We start from the raw sequence: 17,955 nt of genomic DNA, 5'->3' as shown, positions 1-17,955 counted from the left end.
GTAATAAATGTTGTTTCTACGGAAGCGTGAAAGGGCCATCAGACGCTAATACGTTTAAGTACGTTAAGGCTGTGGAAAGGATATGTCGTTCTATCAAGTGTTTACTCTTTCCTATCTTTTACAGACAACATACTCACATAAGGGTTTATTCAGACTTTTGTACTCAATGTGGCCTAGTTTTCACTTTCGATACAATCAAAGAAGTGTTAATCTTGAAGCATCATTCACAGGTGATAAAATCAAATCTATTAGATGGCTAATCTGACCTACCAATCACAGTTCAAACAATCTAACAAATGTTTACTCTGACCTACAATGCACAGTTATACATTGAAAGAATTGCTTAACCTGACCTGCCGTTCTTAGGCCCGCCTATCAAAGAATTGTTTACTTTGTCATCCAATGCACTTGTCATGAGCCAATGAAGTGTTTCCTCTGACCTACCATCCACATAAGCTGAATTACCATTCACATGCTATACAACCAAAGTAGTTTTTACTTTAGTCTACTTCACAGGGTATACATTAAAAGAAATCTTTATATTGACCTACCATTTACAGGTCTTTTGCGCATCGTACTGCACAGTGTGTTTTCGGTGAATGTTTTATAAAAGCAATTTTCGGTTGCTGTTCATTTAAATGTATCAAACTAAGGATAATGCCGCTTAAGTATTTGAAGTTGATGTTTTAGAAATAAAGAAATCGGACAAATTAACTAAAAAGTCCTTCTTCAATCTTCTACGCAGTGATCTCCCTAACCTATAGGTAGAAATTTCTGAAGTTGAAGGGAAGAAACTCATGCGTACAGTTTGACTTTTCTTAAAAAGACTGCCCAAGTCAAAATAAGGAAAGTCATATTTAGAAACTTACTATTTCGTACTGGTAACAGGAAGAGTTAGGTAATTTCCTCCACACATTTTGCACAAACATCTATTTCAGCTGGATTTGTACTTTAAAAATGTGCATAATTCCACTTTAAAAATCCGAGACTAATTGACAAACCATACTTTCAAGCATTATTTAATTTGACCTACCAAGCACAAGATAAACAAAGAAAGATGTGACAACTTTAATCATTCAAAAAACATGAAATCTGAAACGTGTTTAATTTGGCCAACCATTCCCTAGCCATGGAATCAAAGAAGCGATCACTCTAACATTCAGTGGCCATAAATCAAAGAAGTGTATAAAGCGACCTATCATTTACAGGCAATACAATCAAAGAAGTGTATAAATTGATCTACCACTTACAGGCCATACAATCGAAAAAGGGTTTACTCAGTCCTACCTGTCACGGTCCATATAATCAAATAAATATTTTATCTGGACCTATCTTTCACAAGTTATACAATCAAAGACGTATTTACACTAAATTTCTGCATGTAAAATCAAAGTAGTGTTAAATCTGACAAACCACCCACATATAATCAAAAAAGTGTACAATCTGACTTACCAGTCAGAGGCTTTACAAGCAAAAGGCGTTCACTTAATCCTACCATTCACTGGTCATACAATAAAGTAAGCGTTTACACTGACCGTCAATTCACAGCCCATACAACTCAAGAGTGTTTTCTCTATCCTATCATTTACAGGTGTAACGGTATACTCAGAATAGTGTGAGTTACTCCCCTTTGTTTTACAAACGCCATTTATACGTCAGTATTTTTAATAGCTGATATTCGTCTTCTTACACCTAAAGTAAGTATGCCATTTATCTTAATCAATCAAAATATGATTAAACTTTTACCTTAGAGATGTAATTTCGATCCATGTAAATCAGTTGATGAAAGTTTGGTTATGAAATACGTTTCACGTACGTTTGGTCACTGGGCGCTTGATTGATGTTTTAAGTAGGGAGCGTTCAATAGAATCAGAAATAATTGATCAGCCGATGAAATTTAAGTCATGCATGAATGATCCGCTCAGCTGCCATAAATACAGAGATTCGTCATATTTTGATCAGACCACTGAAAGATACTAGGACTTTGAAGTTGACTGGGCATTAATAAACCTCCATCATCTCTAGAAAGCTAGCTTTCAAAGATATGGTAACATATTACTGTTAAGGTATTAGGCCCATAATAGAGTATCTCCTTTTTTAATTTCTACCATAAACCTACTTTGACTGCAATTTTCAGGGGGGCGTAGGTTCAAGCCCCATTGGGACCAAAAATTTTTTTCCTTATTTTTCTTTTTTTCTAGTAAGTTTTTACTTCTTTCAAGACCACTTTTCTCTATTTTGTTATTGATTTATTGTAAAAAAGTGGAAAATATTCATTTGATAAGCGATTTCTTGCTGTTCAAAGTGAATTTACCTCTGAAATAGAAGGGGTAGAGTTAGATATCTTTAAAAATACTGAGTTACGTGCTGTAAAAGTTCTCTATTTTGCCTTCATTCTTTAGATTACATATTGTGGAAGAAATGTAGGTAGGTTTTACTTCTGCCCGAATAAAGTGAGCAAAACTCAAAACAGACCCGCAGGATTCGACCTCAATTTTTCAATGTTGGAGATAGAATTATGTCTCATCAAATCTTTTTACTTGAGGCACCCTTTATAAAATGATACTGACACTTTTATGTTTTAGTTTTATAATTGTTTACCAATAGTTTGATGATTCTTTCATAAAAAATAATGGTATAATGAATTCTCTGCAAACGTTTTGGATAAAGGCCGCAACTTTGAAATTTGTCTCTATTTGAGCTTGAGGAAATGCCATAATTTACACAAAATTTATAAAAAACGGCACGGTAAAAGTTTTTAAAAATGTGCAACAAAGTGCGAAGTACGGTCAAATGTAAGAATATACCAAGCAAATGCCATTTTTTTTAAACATTACTGTTAGGGGCCTAATACCTTAAAAAACCAGGTCGCAGTTGAGTTGAAATAGATTTAAGTATTATAAGGCTGAAGACATTGTATATACAAATAGCTGGAACTTTGTTATATATCCCTACCAGTAACATATCTCATTAGTCTAACTGACCCCTCGCGTCATAGCTATTGGGATAGTTATTGGACTATAGGAAAGTATCGGGTTGCAGTTAAAGGTAGATGCATCAGATATTTCTATATGATCATAGTGTTAAAATAAGCTGAAAGCTTAAGTTATAAGAAAAGTCAAGCTACCATTGCTATAGTTTTGTGTATGTTTTATATGATATAACTGATAATTTAAGCTGATTGTTTTTGAAATACCTCATCATTTACGAATCATTTGTACAGAATCAATAGGCAGGAAGCCATAAGAAAAATTCATATATACTTTTATATGTAAAGTTGCGTAAAGCAACTTTTAAATAATAGACCGCTCGGAACACGTTACACAGGTCGTACAATCAAATAATTATTTTTTTCTGATCATTCGTTCACAGGCCATACGATCACAGAAGTGTTTAATTTGACCTACTATTCACAGGCCATACAATCAAAGTAAGTATTTAATCTGACTAACCATTCACAGACCATAAAATCAATGTAAGTATTTAATCTGACTAACCATTCACAGGCCATACAATCGAAGTAAGTATTTAATCTGACTAACCATTCACAGGCCATACAATCAAAGTAAGTATTTAATCTGACTAACCATTCACAGGCCATACAATCAAAGTAAGTATTTAATCTGACTAACCATTCACAGCCCATACAATCAATGTAACTATTTAATCTGACTAACCATTCACAGGCCATACAATCAATTGATTGTTTTTGAAATACCTCATCATTTACGAATCATTTGTACAGAATCAATAGGCAGGAAGCCATAAGAAAAATTCATATATACTTTTATATGTAAAGTTGCGTAAAGCAACTTTTAAATAATAGACCGCTCGGAACACGTTACACAGGTCGTACAATCAAATAATTATTTTTTTCTGATCATTCGTTCACAGGCCATACGATCACAGAAGTGTTTAATTTGACCTACTATTCACAGGCCATACAATCAAAGTAAGTATTTAATCTGACTAACCATTCACAGGCCATACAATCGAAGTAAGTATTTAATCTGACTAACCATTCACAGGCCATACAATCAAAGTAAGTATTTAATCTGACTAACCATTCACAGGCCATACAATCAAAGTAAGTATTTAATCTGACTAACCATTCACAGCCCATACAATCAATGTAACTATTTAATCTGACTAACCATTCACAGGCCATACAATCAATGTGACTATTTAATCTGACTAACCATTCACAGGCCATACAATCAAAGTAAGTTTTTAATCTGACTAACTCTTCACAGGTCATACAATCAAAGAAGTGTTCACTTCAACCTACCTTCATTGGCGGTACAAGTAAATAGTTTAAAATCTGTGACAGGATATATAATGTAAATATTTTATTGCTTACCTACCATTAACAGATCGTACTTAAAAGAATTATCTACTTTTCCCTACCATTCACAGCCCCTACAATCAAAGTAGTTACCTTGACATATAATACACTGGTCAGTGAAGTGTTCACTCTGACCTACCATTCACATGTTCTACAAAATACGTGTTTAATTTGAATATCCACTCACAGACGATTCAATCAAAGAATGGAGTGTTTAATTTGAATTACCAATCACAGGTGACAAAATCGTGGAAGTGTTTAATCTGACCTATCACACAAGCTTACAATGAAAGAAGTGTTTACTCTCTCTTACCATCACTGACAGACGATACAATGAAAGAAGTGTTTACTCTCTCTTACCATCATGGACAGACGATACAATGAAAGAAGTGTTTACTCCCTCTTACCATCATGGACAGACGATACAATGGAAGAAGTGTTTACTCTCTCTTACCATCATGGACAGACGATACAATGAAAGAAGTGTTTACTCTCTCTTACCATCATGGACAGACGATACAATGAAAGAAGTGTTTACTCTCTCTTACCATCATGGACAGACGATACAATGAAAGAAGTGTTTACTCTCTCTTACCATCATGGACAGACGATACTATGAAAGAAGTGTTTACTCTCTCTTACCATCATTGACAGACGATACAATGAAAGAAGTGTTTACTCTTACCATCATGGACAGACGATACAATGAAAGAAGTGTTCATTTTTAAATTTTCACAGGTCGTGCAATGGAAGTTTTAACTCTAACCTGTCATTTCAAGGTCACTTACAGTGTTTACTTTAAAATTCCACTGATATGCCGTATCATAAAAGAATTGTTGAATTGGACCAACCATTCACTGTTTATACAATTAAGAAATTATGTTGCTTCTCTGATTTACCATTCACAGGCCATACCATTGTAGGAGAGTTTAATCTACCCTATCATTCACAAGAAATGTTAAATTCAAAAAGCTATACAAACATTGATCTAACCTACCTTCCAATGTTTCATTTTGAAAGTTAAGTACAGCTTTGTGTGAAGTTTTCGATCCAAGTAAAATATCATCGTTATTATTCTCAGCCAAGGGGAAGTCAACGGTTAGGTCGAGGTGTGGCAACGACAATACCGATCCTGAAAAATAGCAAGATACTTTGTCAAAACTATTTTAAATCGTCTAGAATGTTCTATTTTTTAGTATAACAAATTTTCCCTAACGTTTGGCTATTTATCAATGAAATAGAGTAAGAAGTGTATTTGAAAATCAGTTTTAAAAGAAGGAAAAGAAAACAATGCTGATATGTTCATTCTGCTGTTAGGTCGTTATCCAAGGCATTGAAAGAATTCCAAAATTGGCAGAACAGAGATATGTAAGTTGTAAACAGTTCAGTGTTTTTAATAAATAGACTCCATTATGTGCCAATCACAGCATAAAAGTTCTATTTGATTTAAATGCAATATACTCTCTGATTTCTCTTTTGTCGCCTAAAAGTTAGGAGACTCTCCTGCGTCATAACCTCAATTAAATGTATTTTAAAAGGCATTTCCTTACTAAATAAACAAGGGAAAGAAGTACCGCCATGTTATACAAAGTCCACAACTGAAAGGCAACTCATGTAATTTTCTCTACTGCAGTATAATATAATAATCTAATATCTGTCAATGATATAAAACAATACTGTACTACATATACAATATGTTTAACACAATGTTTGGATTAAAAGTTGAATATGTAAATATCTCCAGTTGTTGATTGCATATAACATCAATTAATATGAAAAACTATTGAATTTCCATTTTGAGCACATTACATTTTGAAATTGGTGGAAACATACGAGAGGAAATGTAAGATATCATCATATTAAAGGGAAATTATTCCGAAGAAAATACATAAACACATTTTATTGGGTCCATATAATACATGAGCTTATATTAAAATATTTTACAAGATCTGATTGATAATTGATTGTTGATTTTTTACCTTCAAATGTGACCTTGGCCCTTGCTAGGCGTCTAGGTAATGCGCATAACATATTATTTCATTACTGGGAACTTTTGTATCAAGTAGTGTTACAATCCCTTAATGGATGACAAAGTTATGGACCAGAAAGGCAAGAAAAACTATTGACCTTCGTCCTCTGACTGTGACCTTGACCTTTGAGATAGGGATATGGATCACGGTTCCACAAGACAAGTTGTCATATTATAAGAAACATTTTTATCAAGTAATATAAAAATCCCTTTGTGGATGACAGAGTTATGGACCGGACAGTAAAAAAGCCCTATTGACCTTTGGCCTCTAAGTGTAACCTTGATGTCTAAGATTGGTGTCTCAATGTTGCGCATGACACATCATCTTGTTATAGGGAGCATTTAAGTAAAGTAATATTAAAATCCCTTATGGACTGTTGAGTTGCAGATCGGACAGGAAGAAAATTCTCTTGACCTTCGACCTCCCGTGACGTTTGAGCTAGGTGTCCGAGTTTTGCTTTTGTCACGTGGCCTCATCCAGGGAAATATTTGTGCAAAGTAATATTTAAAACCCAATTTACATGACAAAGCTATGGACCAGACAGGAAAAATACCCTATTGACCTTTGATCTCCAAGTGAGACCTTGACACCTTTAAGCTAGGGCCTGGGTATTGCGCATGGCACGTCGTCTGATTATAACGAACATTTATGCAAAGTAATATTGCAATCCCTTGATAAATGACCGAGGTCAGGAACGGACGTATTGACATTTAACTACCAAGTGTGACCTTGAACTTTTAACTACGGGTCTGAAAGTTGTACACGACACATTGTTTTATCATGTAGTACATTTGTGCCAAGTAATATTAAAAATTTTTAATGGGTTATTGAGTTACAGACCGGACAGGAAAAAAGCCCTGTTGACCTCTGACCTCCAAGTGTGGTCTTTAAGCTAGCGGACTGGATTTTGCGCATGACACGTCGTCTCATCATTGGAAGATATATTATGGGGAACATCTGTGCCAAGTAATATCAAAACACTTGATAAATGACAGAGTTATAAATCGGACACGAAATTGCGGATGGACGGACGCACGGACGAAATGACGGACATTCCTACGTATGGGTATTTATGTGGCTACCCTCTTGCTCTTTCTATTGTTCTTTTAGACACGTAAAAGAAAAAAAAGTCACATAAAAGTCTACGGAATGAATGACATCAAAGAAAAAGTACAATAAATTATTGTTCCTATAGCCACATAAGTATGCAAATGCAAGCAAGGGATAGACGGACGGACGGGCCTATATAGTCCCCGAAATCGGTTTTTTAACCAGTAGGGAACTAATAAACTGCTTATGGCGCCATAAACACTAAACTTGCAGTCTACAAGATTAGCAATTTTGTTAAATGTTTCAAACTACCATTGTTATAACATTTTGTTTTTCAAAATTGACCCGATTTTTAAACTTATTTTCATTATGAATTGATTGACAATACTTTTCATCTGAATCCTCTTACATAGTTAGGCATCTTATTCCTTTAGCTTTGACACGAAGGGTTTCCATGGTCAAGTGGTTAAGGTCGCTGACTAAGAATCACTTGCCTCTCACCGTTGTGAGTTTGAACCTTACTCGGGGTGTTGATTACATCTAGCTGGCTTACGGAAGGTCGGTAGTTCTACTTAGGTACCCACCCGTGTTAAAGAAATGCACGGAGAGGCACCTGGGGTATTCCTTCACCATCAAAGCTGGAAAGTTACCAATAACCTATAATTGTGTCGGGGCTACGTTAAACCCATTAAAAGCTGCAACACTGCCTCTTTGAGAAATACAAATACCTAGGTGGTATGGCGTATTTAGTTAAAGGCAGAAGTTCAGGTTTTATCAACTGATTAGATAACAGAAAAGGCGATCTGGATAGATTCCCATCATAAATTGTATCTTATATATCCTCACGCACGTTAAATATTTTATCATTTTATATTTAAAATCCGATGCAATGTGTTCAGGAGAGACCGAGGTGAGCTGAAGCGATGGCTAGGAAAAGTCATGTTAAACGCTAATTATCAGGGACACACGAGTGATCCAGTATTTTGCGGGCAGAATTGGGAGTGTTTATATCTTCACATCACAAGAAATGTTTATAATTGCACAATGAAAGATATTAATTATAAAACATTTTGAAAACACGTTTAGGTGACGGTAGCTAAAGAGAATGCTCACTGATTGCCCCGTACAAACATTCAACATGTAATCCTAAAATACCGCGACATATACTCCACCGATTGTATGCAGATTTGAATTTAACCTGTCGACAATTCAATATTAGGCTTCTGCGACAAATTAATTTGTTTTATATATTCAATGATAAAATCATGCTAGCAGCACCACCAGCTACAGAAGTAGTTCTTTATCTTTAATTAAAGGTGCATCGCAAATGGCTGTTTTTTAACAACCCTCATTGAAATATAAATTTTAAACTTTTGCAAATATTGTCTGGATATAAACTATGACAATACATCTTTCAGTAAAATAATGAAAACATAGGTATTTTCTAGTCAGATGATATTTAGAATAGTCAAAAATTGCAAGTACATTACCAATGTTTGTATTACAAAACAAATATCCGGATATAAAATCCCACACGATAGCTCAAACGATAACATGTTTGTAATTATGATTCTTTTTTTCATTAAAACATTTCAATACAGAATATATTTTGTATAACATTACAGTATGCATTTAACTTCTATTATTGAAAACCTTTTTTAGTTCAACGATGCATGAGAACCATAACAATCAAACGATAATATAAACATGCTGTCGTTTACATAATATCCCCAATGATAAGATTCCCGCCGAAACGCGAGAACGATTCTATTTCATGATAACCGATGAAATACCAATCCATAATGCTTACACTTTACCTTCTAAGTAAATATTAGTATTTCTTTCATCTTAAATATACTATGATAATATGGAAACATAGCTCAGTCGGGTTAAACGCAGATAAAGATTGAATATAAACAAATCATTTTATGGGTTCGAATCTTCGTGAGGGTTTTTTCAGTTTTTGTCTTTTTATGTTTTTTTTCTTTTCTTTTTCATTTTTGTTCCCGTATTTTTGTTTCTTTCTTTGATGGTTTGTATTTGTATATATGCCATTATATAACGCAACAGTATGTTAATTATTTGCATGGCTTAAATGCATGCATTTAGTCAATATCATCTTTGATATAATGCTAAACTTTTTTGATCTGCCATATCGGCTTAAGATACTTGTCTGTTGTGTTGTCACATAGTTACGGTGGCACAGAGGGGACATAGGAAATATTTTATTTATCACGTGCGCACGTGTGAGCTAACACGTGCGAACGTGCTAATTAACACGTGTGCACTTGATAACTATCACGTTCGCAGATGTTAGCTGTCACGTTCGCACGTGTTAGCTAACACGTGCGCACGTGATAATTAAAATATTTCCAATGCGAACGTGATAGCTATCGCGTGCGAACGTGATAAATAAAATATTTCCTATGCGAACGTGATAGCTATCACGTGCGAACGCAGGGGCGTAGGGACGATTTCAGCATTGGGGCGGCGGAGGGGGTGGGTTTGGGAGGGGGTGTCCCCCTCCTATGAACGGGGTCCGGGGTGGTCCCGGGAAAATTTTGCATATAGCTAGAGTAAATGGTGCATTCTGGTGACTTCTTGGACTGCTCAGTATCTGTTGAACTTACTCGTTTTTTTTCGAGTTTTCACCCCTATTTACAGTTTACTATGTTTAAACACTGTAATGGCGGTACGATGTTAGATAGGACAATGTCTTGCCAGGGTAAAACCAGTAATGTCTAAGTAGGGGATCGAGCACAAGACCCTGACTTAAAGGGGTAATCCAATCCTTATAGCATTTTAGTCATTAAATGGCATTATAAAGGTAAAACGCAATTCACTGTTTTCTTTGAACCATTGAGGGTTGAATGACCTTGGTCGTTGCGGATTATCGATTTTGTACAATACCCTGTCACCAAGGTGATCTAGGAAGGTGTCAGCGATATGACAAGATTCTGTGTACATATCAGTCGCCGATGCACTTCATGATAAATGGAAGACCGCTGTATTTATTTTCAATTATATTTTCTAGCCTTTTCAAAAATTTACGAGTTCGGCATTTCGCCGCTTCTCGAAATATTGGGGCGGCGAGCGCCGCCCCTGCCGCCCCAGCTCCTACGCCCTTGGAACGTGTTAGCTACCACGTGCGAACGTGATAGTTATCACGTGCGCACGTGATAAATAAAATATTTCCTATGTCCCCTCTATGCCACCGTAGTTTCGAACCCACACGGCAAAAGATCTGTTTAACATGGACTGTATGCTTTACCACTGAGCTAATTTGCAATTGGTACAAAATCTAGAAATATTTGGATTGTAACATGTTAGAAAATGTTGAATTCTCTATGTTCCATTTTAATCTATTTTATTTATAGTCATGTTTGTAAATATCAAGTTATCGTTGGGGCATAGTAGTACTGTGATATTTGATAATACATACGGATTCTGACGCACATTATTTTAACCTTCTCAAATTATACACCAGAATACATTTTGGACTTACCATACGTGATGTACCACAGTATATCATATGCATTTATTAATTTTGAAACTATTAAGGCCAGAGCTCCAATGGCTACAAGCGTGACTGTAAATTCTCAGATCCGAGGTCAGTGTTACAGTGATTACACGTTTGACTGTCAATTCCGCGGTCCGAGGCCAGAGTTCCCGTGATCACACGCTTGACAGTAAATTCTGAGGTTCGAGGCCGGTGTTCCCATGGTTACACCCTTGACTGTCAATTCCGAGGTCCGAGGCTTGAGTCAAAAGGTTGCACGCTTGACTGTCAATTTCCGAGGTCCGAGGCCGGTGTTCCAGTGGTTATACTATTGACTGTCCATTTCGAGGTCCGAGGCCGGTGTTCAATAGATAACACGCTTGACTGCAAATCGAGGTCTGAGGCAGGTGTTCAACAGGTAACAAGCTTGACTGCTATTCGGGTCTGAGGCCGGTGTTCAACAGGTAACACGCCATTCGGGGTCCGAGGCCGGTGTTCAGGAGGTTGCACGCTTGACTGTGAATCCCAATGCAAGAGGCCGGCGTTCCAATGGCTATACAATTGACTGTCCATTTTGAGATCCAAGACAGGTGTACAAGAGTTAACACGCTTGAATTCAAATCGATGTCTGAGGTCGGTGTTCAACAGGTAACACGCTTGACTGCCATTCGATATCCAAGGCCGGTGTTCAAGAGGTTGCATGCTTGACTGTGAATCCCGAAGCCAGAGGCCTGTGTTCCAATGGCTATACTATTGACTTACATTTCGAGATCCGAGGCCGGTTTTCAAGAGTCAGCACGCTTGATTTCCAATCTAGGTCCGAGGCCGGTGTTCAAGAGGTAACACGCTTGACTGCCAATCGAGGTGCGTTGTTCCAGTGGCTACAAGCTTGACTGTTCTGAGGTTAAAGGCCAGTGTTCAAGTGTATACACTACTGACTATAATTATCGAGGTCCCATGCAGGTGTTAAAGTAGTTACACTATTGACCGTCGATTTCCGAGGTCCAGTGCAAGTATTCCAGTGGATACATCGTTGACTGTCGATCCTGAGGCTATACTATTGACAGTGATAACACGCTTGACTGTCAGTCCCGAGGCCCGAGGCCGGTATCTCAGTGGTTACACTATAGACTGTCAATTACAAGGTCCGAGGCCGGTGTTCAGCATGTAATACGCTTGACCGCCAATCCTGAGGTCTGGGGTGGTTTAGCCAGTGGCTACAACTTGGCTATCAATCATTAAGTCAAGGCCGGTGTTTCAATGTTTGCATTATTGACTGTCAATTTCCGAAAGTAAATACAGGTGTTCTGGTGGTTACACGGTTGGCTGTCGATCCCGTGACTAAAAGCCGACGTTCCAGTGGTTACACGCTTGACTGTAAACTCTTACATCTGAGACCGGTGTTCCCGTGGTTACACCCTTGACTGTCGATTCCGAAATCGGAGGCCGTAGTCTAGTGGTTGCACGCTTGACTGTGAGTCCCGAGGTCAGAGGCCGGTGTTTCAGTAGTTAAACTATTGCATGTCCATTTCGAGATCCGAGGCCAGTGGTCAAAAGGTAACTCGCTTGACTCCCAATCTTTAGGTGCGAAATTGGTGTTCAACAGGTAACACGTTTGACTGCCAATCTTTAGGTGCGAGGCCGTGGTTCCGGTGGCAATAAGCTTGACTGTTCTGAGGTTCAAGGCCGGTGTTTAAGTGTTTACACTATTGACTGTCAATTTCCGAGGTCCGATGCAGGTATTCAAGTAGTTACATTATAGACTGCCGATTTCCGAGGTCCGTTGCTGGTATTCCAACTAATACACCGTTGACTATCTAGCTCGAGGCCCAAGGTCTGTGTTCCAGTGATAACAAACTTTACTGTCAATCCCGAGGTCCTTGTCCTGTATTACAGCAATTACACTATTGACTATCGATTTCTGAGGTCCGAGGCCGGTATTCCAGTATTTATACGCTTGACTGTCAATCCCGAGGCACGAGACCGGTATTCCAATGAATATTTGCTTGACTGTTAATCTCAAGGTCCGAGGTTTACACATCTTACTGTCAATCCTGAGGTCTGAAGCTGGTGTTCCAGTAGTTACACGTTTAACTGTCAGTCCCGAGGGCCGAGGCCGGTGTTTTTCCTACGTTATACGTTAAACTGTCAATCCGAAGGGCCGAGGCCGGTGTAACATTAGTTATACGTTTAACTGTAAATCACGAGGGCAGAGGCCGGTGTTTCATTAGTTACAAGTTTAACTGTCAATCCCGAGGACCAAGGCCGGTGTTTCATTAGTTACACGTTTAACTGTCAATCCCGAGGACCGAGGCCGGTGTTTCATTAGTTGCACGTTTAACTGTTGATTCCGAGGTCAAAAGCCAGTGTTCCAGTATTTACATGTTTAGCCGTCAATCCCGAGGTCCGAGGTCAGTGTTTCAGTAGTTACATGTTTAACTGTTAATTCCGAGAATCGAGGCATGAATTCCAGTGGTTACACGTTTGACTGTCAATCCCGAGGTCCGCCGAGGCTCGTGTTACAGTGGGTACAGTTTTGACTGTCAATTTCGAAGTCCGAAGCCAATGTTCCTGCAGTTACAAGTTTAACGATCAATTTCGAGGTGCGAGGTCGGTTTTTCAGTAGTTATACGTTTCGCTGCTAATTCCGAGGTTTGAGGCCAGAATTCCTGTGCTTACACGCTTGACTGTCAATTCCGAGGTCCGTGACCGGTGTTGTAGTTGCTATACCAGAGGTCCAGGGTGCGATTACCAATCCAGGCAATTGAAATTAAAAGAGTCTCATGAGTGTCTCCCAGCTCAACAAAAGGTAGTACTGATTGTAGCAGTCCTACTTACTCCACGGGACTAGTAAAGAACCAGTTTGTGTATTCGTAAAGAGTAAGTCTAACTTAGCTGGACCTTAGAGCTCTCCAATACCAGGTCTCTCTTGTCAGTTCGCTCTGTATCCGTACCGATAAAGGATGAATTTTGCCTTTGTATGTAAAGCGCCTACGAACGTGTTTGTTGTTGTGTTACTAGAAAGATCTGGCAAATTATAATAAGCCATGTAATAAGTGTGTTATTACATGTCATCAGAACTAAATTTTCAAACCTTTTTTTTTCCCGATTATTTTTTTAACTAGTTTGCAGAAATCGTATATAGACTGGACATAATTTTTACTTCAGTTGTGGTTGTGCTATGCCCCAACGATAACTTGATATTTACAAACATGACTATAAATAGATTAAAATGCAACATAGGGAATTCAACATTTTTCTAACATGTTACAATCTAAATATTTCTAGATTTTGTACCAATTGCAAATTAGCTCAGTGGTAAAGCATACAGTCCATGTTCAACAGATCTTTTGCCGTGTGGGTTCGAAACTCAGCATCGACATTTAATTTTTATTTCACTTTCGCATAAACATTTAGATTCCTTCATGAACTCTGTTCCAACACGACAGAGAAGTATCTTGAGCCGATATGGCAGATCAGAAAGGTTTAGCATTATATCAACGATGATATTGATTAAATGCATGCATTTAAGCCATGCAAATAATAAACGTAGTGTTGTGTTATATAAAGACATACATACAAATACAAACCATCAAGGAAAGAAACAAAAATACAGGAACAAAAATAAAAACGAATAGAAAAAAATCTGAAAAACACCTTCAAGAGGATTCAAACCCACAAAACGATTTGCATATATCCAATTGTTACCTGCATTGTACCCGACTGGGCCATGTTGCCATATAATCAGAGGATATTTAAAATGAAAGAAATACTAATATTTACTTGACAGGAAATGTGCAAACATTATGAATTGTTATTTCATCGGTTGTCATGAAATAGAATCGTCCTCGCGTTTCGGCGGGAATCTTGTTATCATTGGGGATTAGTACCAAAAACAGTCATATGAGCTGTACAATTAAATCTCATCAATAAACATAGATAAGGATTACAGTATATATAAGTACAACAAAATATATTGTTACTCATCACTGGGTTTATAAAATACAATCACAATGACAGTGTACATTGAAAATGCTTTACATATGTTGTGTAATATTTTTGTATATTACGAAATGAACTTTAAGATTTATTGTATTCTTTCGTTGACCCTGTTTTCTAAAAATGTCTTGTTTTACGTGTGAAAGCTGTCCGTCTTTACTTTGTGCTTTCATGGTAACACACTATTTAACTGTTAAAATACATGTAAACTGAAATAAAGTTTAGCAGAATAAAGGTATGAACAAAATTACGAGATGAATTTGCGAAAACACAATAGCTCAGAATGTTTTTCACGGTCACTAGCAGGTGGTGGGTATTGAAGGACAGCCCATTAGAACTATGCCAAATGCCCTGAAAATCAGAATTACTTTCATGTAAGAGAAAGGGGAAAACAAAGCGAATGAATTAAGCGAATTTTGACCTATAAAAAAACGGGAAATTAAGTGGAAAGTTCTATCCGCTACATTAAAGATATCCCATGAACATGTTTCATTAAAATATTTGAGTTTTTAAAACGCATTTAAATGAAGCACAACCTCACCGAATGAATTTAATATTTTAAAATTACTGAAAGAAAAAAAAAGAAAAAAGGAAATTATTTTAAACGTAAGACACAATCACTGGATATACACAAACATGTTAAATTATGTTAACAAGGATACTAATAAGAAATTGTTCGTACTTTCAAATATGAATTTTGGTATAATTTTAATTTTTAAGATTAAGAGGTGTCTACACGCTGTGGTATTTAATAATTTGAACTTCTAGTACCTACAAGTACTGTCTTTGGATGTGTAGGAAGATGTATATTTTACTATTAAAGAGTCCAAGCCCAGAAGTTTGAGGAAGTGGCCATAATACTAGTAGAGTCATTCATAAACTTTTTTTTGACATTTGACAGACAAACATACGTTCATATTTTGAGAATAAGGAGGCAAGATACTAAGTTAATAACCTAGCGCACTAATGCTCTTCCGCATTTGAATCGTTACTGTAATAAAGACAAGTGAGTTTATATTTCATGAAAGGAGAGAAAAAAGAAAAGAAAAAAATGGAATGAAATCTCAGCGTTTGGTACTTTCGAGAAAAAAAAATTCATGGCCATGGCTAATTTGGTCATTTCGCGTTTTTAGCAACGAAACACATCGAGAGCAACTTTAAATGGTTGTGCAGTTTTTTGCAATAAATCACCGAAATTCACACATTGTGGCACCGTATAATTTGTAGAAAGAAAAAACAAACATTCTATTTAAAAACGTGACACAATCTTATGTTAATGACAACTTCTTAAATAGATGAAATATACATTAAAATATCTGCTATTTAGTGCTGAAAAAATATGAAAATTGAATATTGTGAACAACCAGTTAAGATTTCTATTGGACAAAAACCCTCGTAGGAAAGTCAGTATTCTGTCGGTCAAAAACTGTGCGATATAATTGTAAAATTAAGCTAAACTTATCAAATCTTTAGTCATTTACATGCATTTTCAACTGTGAAGTGACAAAAGTTCTTACCGTATGTAAGAATAAATGTTATCCAGACAGCGGAAAACATTTTGTCCTCTGTAACAGTGACAATTCCGTCGTCCTGAAACGTTCCAGTGTCTACAGAAAATGTCTGGTGCTGGCACTGGATTTACTGGTAGCTATGACTACCTGACGTGATAAGCTTTTAGAAATAGCGGAAATATTAAATATTTAAACTCGTTACTTTAGAAAGCTTTGAATATCTCATTTACAAATCAAGATGAAAAGGAAACTCTATTGCTAAAATCAATTCGGCGCTTTTCATGGAAACACGAAGAAGTCCCCTAACAAACTACGTTTTAAAATGAAATAAAGACATGTTTTCAGAGAAAATATAACAAAGCATACATGTATGTATGTATATTAAGGCCACTATCCTGGTCCTATGCCTAAATTGGCATTTAAATTTCATTTCAACAAGAAAACTTAAAAATCTTAAAAATAAAAATCTAAAACTTAGTCACAACAATTTTGATGGCATAACGGTAGGGCAGTCTGACAAACTGAAAAGTACTTAGAGAGCAACTGCATAATTATGTATACCGGCTTGTTTAGGCTAAGCAGAAATCAATTGATTTAACCAGAAATATGTCCAACTGCTTGTAGATGTATCACTGTATTTGTAGTTTTGCTTTTTTAATTTTTATTTTTTCTCTTTAATCTTTAAATTGCGCGACTATTCAAATATTTCCCGAAGGTTCGACTTTATTATGTACATGAACTTCCGGCGTTAAAATATTTATTAGCTCTTAAGGAAAGCTAAAGTTACAGTAATGTCCACGAAACGTCAAGTTGATAAAAAAATGGAATTTAAAAGTAATGACAATTTTGTTACTGATACACTTGTTTTCCTACGTTATAAAGCGGCTTCACGGTGACTCACGTTTCCTCCGTCACCAGATAAGAACCTACTAAATAATTTAGCGACAGAAAATACACAAAGAAGAAAACAACAAGAAATTGATCGTTAACTTTTGAAAACGTTTTAATATATGTAAGTTTCCTCAAACATTCTTCACGAAAGACGCTAGCTCATTTTTACACAAAGTACAGTGTATATCATACAATATTTTTCGTATGAATAAAAAAATATATCAACTCAAGTAGTTTTATTAAGTCACTGTTAACTAGGGAGTATTTCATTCGACATTATTTGAAAAATGAGTTGTTTTTATACCTTTATTTCAGTTCTAAGTAATCTTGAAACATTAAAACGTTGGTTGAAAGCTATCTAAGTTTGATACGCTGCCTAAAGCTAGCATTTCCACTTTAGTGTCACTATAAGATGTTACGCTTAAACTCGGCGATCAATGTAAACGCCTCAGTGAACATAGTTGGATAGTGTTCTAATGGTCTTAATCAAATGTTCTAAGATATTTTAAATAAATGTTTAAATAGTTTACTTGTTTTAATTCAAGAAATAACTGTTTATATATTGTAAGGCTTGTAACGGAACTATAGAGCTAAATCTAAAATGACTTTGAAAATAAATCCATCTTCAAA

At 36.4% G+C, this 17,955-nt stretch overlaps 1 protein-coding gene across 1 annotated transcript in view; it reads right to left on the bottom strand.

The window, feature by feature from the left end:
* Positions 1-16,546, bottom strand: part of LOC123530133 (uncharacterized) — a 70,744-nt gene extending 54,198 nt beyond the window's left edge. The window contains exons 1-2 of the mRNA XM_045310852.2: positions 16,441-16,546; positions 5,343-5,477 (exon numbers count right to left, since the gene is read on the bottom strand). Coding sequence (XP_045166787.2) covers positions 5,343-5,477; positions 16,441-16,480 — 175 coding nt within the window. The 5' untranslated portion in view covers positions 16,481-16,546. The remainder of the gene's footprint in view (positions 1-5,342; positions 5,478-16,440) is intronic.
* Between the last annotated feature and the right edge of the window lie 1,409 nt (positions 16,547-17,955).

This window comes from Mercenaria mercenaria, chromosome 13 (assembly GCF_021730395.1).
Source record: "Mercenaria mercenaria strain notata chromosome 13, MADL_Memer_1, whole genome shotgun sequence".
In the NCBI taxonomy this organism is placed as follows: domain Eukaryota; kingdom Metazoa; phylum Mollusca; class Bivalvia; order Venerida; family Veneridae; genus Mercenaria; species Mercenaria mercenaria.
Note: the sequence above shows the minus strand (reverse complement) of the source record. Positions and strands in the feature narration are given on the sequence as shown.